The 6273-nt window shown below is 49.4% G+C and overlaps 1 protein-coding gene across 1 annotated transcript in view; it reads left to right on the top strand.

The window, feature by feature from the left end:
• SLC27A2 (solute carrier family 27 member 2) overlaps positions 1-6273 on the top strand; it is a 69807-nt gene that overhangs the window by 41050 nt on the left and 22484 nt on the right. Inside the window, exons 2-3 of the mRNA XM_038767641.1 lie at positions 709-915; positions 5322-5480. Of these exons, the coding sequence (XP_038623569.1) occupies positions 709-915; positions 5322-5480 (366 nt within the window). The remainder of the gene's footprint in view (positions 1-708; positions 916-5321; positions 5481-6273) is intronic.

The following is a 6273-nucleotide window of genomic DNA, read 5'->3' as shown; positions in this document are numbered from 1 at the left end:
CATAACTTTTCTGGGCCTCAGTTCCCCCATCTGGAAAATGGGGGTGAAGACTACGAGCCCCATGTGGGACCGGGACTAGCGCTCACTGGGGGCAGGAATGCATCTGTTTGTTGTTACATTGTACTCTCCTGAGCGCTTAGTACAGTGCTTTGCACACAGTAGGCGTGCAATAAATTCATTCATTCATTCAATCATACTTATTGAGCGCTTACTGTGTGCAGAGCACTGTACTAAGCGCTTGGGAAGTACAAGTTGGCAACATCTAGAGACGGTCCCTACCCCACAGCGGGCTTATGAGTGAATGAATGAATTAGCTTGTATTTACCCCAGAGGCTAGTACAGTGCTTGATTCATAGTAAGCACTTGACATATACCATTATTACTATTATTATTATTGCTTTTACTGTAGAAGCAGCATGGCTTACTGGGAGTCAAAGGACGTGGGTTCTAATCCCAGCTCTGCCACATGCCTGCTGTATGACCTTGGGCAAGCCACTTAACTTCACTGTGCCTCAGTTCCCTCATCTGTAAAATGAGGATTAAGACCGTGAGCCCCGCGCGGTTGCCTTGTAATTACCCCAGCGCTTAGAACAGTGCTTGGCACATATTAAACCCTTAAAAATATCATTATTATTATTATTATGTTATCCTAATCCTTCGTTCTTAGACTAATGATGGTTTTTTTTTTTCTTTAATGCCTAAATGAAGAGCTCCACGGAGCCGTGGAGGAGGTGCTTCCCAGTCTGGGGAAAGACGTTTCTGTTTACTACATCAGCCGGACTTCCCCGACGGAAGGCGTGGACACTTTTTTGGACAAGGTGGATGAAGCTTCCGACGAGACGATCCCCGAATCCTGGAGGTCCGATGTCACTTTCAAGACCCCCGCCTTGTACATCTACACCTCAGGCACCACAGGTAACCCTGGGGAGCGCTTAGTACAGAGCCTGGCACAGAGTACGTAGTACAGAGTCTGGCGCAGATGAGGCCCACGTGAGACAGGGACTGTGTCTGACATAATTAATTTGTGTTCACCCCAGAGCTTAGAATAGTGTTTGACACAGACTAAGCACTTAATTAATTTATTAATAAAAATAATAATAATGATAGTATTTGTTAAGCGCTTACTCTGTGCCTAGCACTGCTCTGAGCACTAGGGTAAGTATGAGGTAATAATAATAATAATCATGGTATTTGTTAAGCGCTTACTATGTGCAAAGCACTGTTCTAAGCACTGGGGAGATACAAGGTGATCAGGTTGTCCCACGGGGGGCTCACAGTCTTAATCCCCATTTCCCAGATGAGGGAACTGAGGCCCAGAGAAGCAAAGTGACCTGCCCAAAGTCACACAGCAGACAAGTGGCGGAGCCGGGATTAGAACCCATGACCTCTGACTCCCAAGCCCGGGCTCTTTCCAGTGAGCCACGCCGCTCCACACTTGTCTGCTGTGTGACCTTGGGCAAGTCACTTCCCTTCTTCTAATCCCGGCTCCTCCACTTGTCGGCTGTGTGACTTTGGGCAAGTCGCTTGGCTTCTCCGGGCCTCAGTTCCCTCATCTGTAAAATGGGGATTAAGACTGTGAGCCCCACGCGGGACAACCTGATCACCTTGTAACCTCCCCAGCGCTTAGGACAGTGGATGGTACATAGTAAGCGCTTAACAGATACCATCATTATTAATGTGATTATAGCAAATGCCATAAAAAAGAGGAGCAAGCAGGAGCAGCAGTTCTGTGGGGACATGAGGATTCTGAAGGGGTCAAAATCCCTGGGCACATGATATTCGGGATGTGAGGAAGTAGTGTGGCCTAATGGCTAGAGCACAGGCCAGGGAATCAGAAGGACTTGGTTTCCCATCCCGTCTCCGCCACTTGCCTGCTGCTGTGTGACCTTAGGCAAGTCACTTCACTTCTCTGGACCTCAGTTCCCTCATCTGGAAAATGGGGATTAAGACTGTGAGCCCCATGTGGGACAGGGACTGTGTCCAACCTGATTACCTCGTACTTACCCTAGTGCTTAGAGCAGCGCTAGGCACAGAGTAAGCGCTTAACAAATACTACCATTATTATTATCATTTTTATTAATAAATTAATTAAGTGCTTAGTCTGTGTGCCAAGCACTGTTCAAAGCGCTGGGGTGGATACAAGGTCATCAGGTTGCCCCGCGTGGGGCTCAACGTCTTCATCCCCATTTTACAGATGAGGGAACTGAGGCACGGAGAAGTGAAGTGACTTGCCCAAGGTCACACAGCAGCAGTGTGAAGCAGCGTGGCTCACTGGAAAGAGCCTGGGCTTGGGAGTCAGAGGTCATGGGTTCTAATCCCAGCTCCGCCACTTGTCTGCTGTGTGACTTTTGGGCAGGTCACTTCACTTCTCTGGGCCTCAGTTCCCTCATCTGGAAAATGGGGATGAAGACTGTGAGCCCCATGTGGGACAGGGACTGTGTCCAACCTGATTACCTCGTACTTACCCTAGTGCTTAGAGCAGCGCTAGGCACAGAGTAAGCGCTTAACAAATACTACCATTATTATTATCATTTTTATTAATAAATTAATTAAGTGCTTAGTCTGTGTGCCAAGCACTGTTCAAAGCGCTGGGGTGGATACAAGGTCATCAGGTTGCCCCGCGTGGGGCTCAACGTCTTCATCCCCATTTTACAGATGAGGGAACTGAGGCACGGAGAAGTGAAGTGACTTGCCCAAGGTCACACAGCAGCAGTGTGAAGCAGCGTGGCTCACTGGAAAGAGCCCGGGCTTGGGAGTCAGAGGTCATGGGTTCTAATCCCAGCTCCGCCGCTTGTCTGCTGTGTGACTTTTGGGCAGGTCACTTCACTTCTCTGGGCCTCAGTTCCCTCATCTGGAAAATGGGGATGAAGACTGTGAGCCCCATGTGGGACAGGGACTGTGTCCAACCTGATTACCTCGTACTTACCCTAGTGCTTAGAGCAGCGCTAGGCACAGAGTAAGCGCTTAACAAATACTACCATTATTATTATCATTTTTATTAATAAATTAATTAAGTGCTTAGTCTGTGTGCCAAGCACTGTTCAAAGCGCTGGGGTGGATACAAGGTCATCAGGTTGCCCCGCGTGGGGCTCAACGTCTTCATCCCCATTTTACAGATGAGGGAACTGAGGCACGGAGAAGTGAAGTGACTTGCCCAAGGTCACACAGCAGCAGTGTGAAGCAGCGTGGCTCACTGGAAAGAGCCCGGGCTTGGGAGTCAGAGGTCATGGGTTCTAATCCCAGCTCCGCCGCTTGTCTGCTGTGTGACTTTTGGGCAGGTCACTTCACTTCTCTGGGCCTCAGTTCCCTCATCTGGAAAATGGGGATGAAGACTGTGAGCCCCATGTGGGACAGGGACTGTGTCCAACCTGATTACCTCGTACTTACCCTAGTGCTTAGAGCAGCGCTAGGCACAGAGTAAGCGCTTAACAAATACTACCATTATTATTATCATTTTTATTAATAAATTAATTAAGTGCTTAGTCTGTGTGCCAAGCACTGTTCAAAGCGCTGGGGTGGATACAAGGTCATCAGGTTGCCCCGCGTGGGGCTCAACGTCTTCATCCCCATTTTACAGATGAGGGAACTGAGGCACGGAGAAGTGAAGTGACTTGCCCAAGGTCACACAGCAGCAGTGTGAAGCAGCGTGGCTCACTGGAAAGAGCCCGGGCTTGGGAGTCAGAGGTCATGGGTTCTAATCCCAGCTCCGCCGCTTGTCTGCTGTGTGACTTTGGGCGGGTCACTTCACTTCTCTGGACCTCAGTTACCTCATCTGTAAAATGAGGATTAAGACTGGGAGCCCCATGTGGGACAGGGACTGTGTCCAACCTGATTACCTCGTACTTACCCTAGTGCTTAGAGCAGCGCTAGGCACAGAGTAAGCGCTTAACAAATACTATCATAATTATTATTTTTATTAATAAATTAATTAAGTGCTTAGTCTGAGTCAAACACTGTTCTAAGATCTGGGGTGAATACAAATTATGTCAGACACAGTCCCTGTCTCACGTGAGTCTGAATAGGAGGGAGAACAGGGATTGAATCCCCATTTCCCAGTTGCAGAAACTGTGGCTCAGGGAAATGCAGTGACTTGCCCAAGGTCACCCAGCAGGCAAGTAACTGAGCCGGGATTAGAACCCAGGTTCTGTGACTCCCCCGATCCCATACTTTTTCCACTAAGCCGTTTCCCTCATCTGTAAATTGGAGGTTCAAAACCTGTACTCTCTCCTACTTAAGACGTGAGCCCCACACGGGACAGGGGCTGTTTCTGACATGATTAACTTGTATTCGCCCCAGAGCTTAGAACGGTTCTGCATCTGCCCAGTCAGTGGCATTTATTGAGCGCTTACTGTGTGCAGAGCACTGTACTAAGGACCGTCTCTATATGTTGCTGACTTGTACTTCCCAAGCGCTTAGTCCAGTGCTCTGCACACAGTAAGCGCCCACACTGAGCCCCCTCCTCCTCCCCATCCCCCCGCCTTACCTCCTTCCCTTCCCCACAGCACCTGTATATATGTTTGTACGTATTTATTACTCTATTTTATTTGTACATATTTATTCTATTTTATTTTGTTAATATGCTTTGTTGTCTGTCTCCCCCTTCTAGACTGTGAGCCCGCTGTTGGGTAGGGACCATCTCTCTATGTTGCCGACTTGGACTTCCCAAGCGCTTAGTCCAGTGCTCTGCACACAGTAAGCGCCCACACTGAGCCCCCTCCTCCTCCTCCCCATCCCCCCCGCCTCACCTCCTTCCCCTCCCCACAGCACCTGTATATATGTATATATGTTTGTACGTATTTATTACTCTATTTTATTTGTACATATTTATTCTATTTTATTTTGTTAATATGTTTTGTTGTCCGTCTCCCCCTTCTAGCCTGTGAGCCCGCTGTTGGGTAGGGACCGTCTCTCTATGTTGCCGACTTGGACTTCCCAAGCGCTTAGTCCAGTGCTCTGCCCACAGGAAGCGCTCAATAAATATGATTGAACGAATGAATCATCATCATCAATCGTGTTTATTGAGCGCTTCCTATGTGCAGAGCACTGGACTAAGCGCTTGGGAAGTACAAATTGGCGACATATAGAGACAGTCCCTACCCAACAGTGGGCTCACAGTCTAAAAGGGGCACACGATGGGCGGGGAACGTTTGTGGTCATTCTCTCGCGCTGCACTCTCCCAAGCGCTTACAGCAGTGCTCTGCACCTAGTAAGCGTTCAATAAATACCTCTGATTGATTTGAATGAATCGCAGGGCGCACGGAGGGTGGCGGGGCAGGCTTGGCAGGAGGCCTGCCGGTTGTGTTCCTCGTGTCGCCCCTCAGGTCTCCCCAAGGCGGCCACGATCAACCATCAGCGCCTCTGGATGGCCATTGGCCTGTTTGAAATGAGCGGCGTGACCAGCGAGGACGTGGTCTACACCCCTCTACCTCTGTACCACAGTGCTGCCCTCATGGTCGGAGTCCACGGCTGCCTGGCCAAAGGTCAGCCCCGACCCAGTTCGGCTGGGGAAGGGGCATCTTTCCGGGGGGTCGTGGGGAGCGGAGACCGGGCTTGGGAAGAGCAGCGTGGCTCAGCGGGAAGAGCGGGAAAATCCACCAATTTTCAGCTCTGTGGCTTTGAGCAAGTCACTTCACTTATCTGGGCCTCAGTTCCCTCATCCGGAAAATGGGGATGATGACCGTGAGCCCCACGCAGGACAACCTGATCACCTTGTATCCCCCCCCCAACGCTTATTATTATTATGCCATTATTATTATTATTATAACCAGTGGCGGGAGGGCAACGTGGCCTAATGGCTAGAGCCCAGGCCTGGGAGGAGGAAGGTCATCGGTTCTAATCCCAGCTCCGCCGCTTGTCGGCTGGGCGGCCTTCGGTAAGATCAATCAATCAATCAATCGTATTTATTGAGCGCTTACTGTGTGCAGAGCACTGTACTAAGTGCTTGGGAAGTACAAGTTGGCAACATCTAGAGACGGTCCCTACCCAACAGTGGGCTCACAGTCTAAAAGGGGGAGACAGAGAACATAAACCAAACATACTAACAAAATAAAATAAATAGAATAGATATGTACAAGTACATATGTACATAAGGGCTGTGGAGCTGAAAGAGGCATATCCACAAACTGCTAATGAGGAGTCACATATTTTAGTTCAGTTTTTTTTTTAACCCCGTGTCTCATCGCTGCTACGGCACCCAATTCCCTTGACAGTGAGTGAATCTCCTCCCTGCCTCCATCCCCACGCTCACGTTTCTCACGCAGACACCTGGGGAAA

This window comes from Tachyglossus aculeatus, chromosome 26 (genome assembly GCF_015852505.1).
Source record: "Tachyglossus aculeatus isolate mTacAcu1 chromosome 26, mTacAcu1.pri, whole genome shotgun sequence".
In the NCBI taxonomy this organism is placed as follows: domain Eukaryota; kingdom Metazoa; phylum Chordata; class Mammalia; order Monotremata; family Tachyglossidae; genus Tachyglossus; species Tachyglossus aculeatus.
This window is presented reverse-complemented; position numbering and strand designations above follow the sequence as displayed.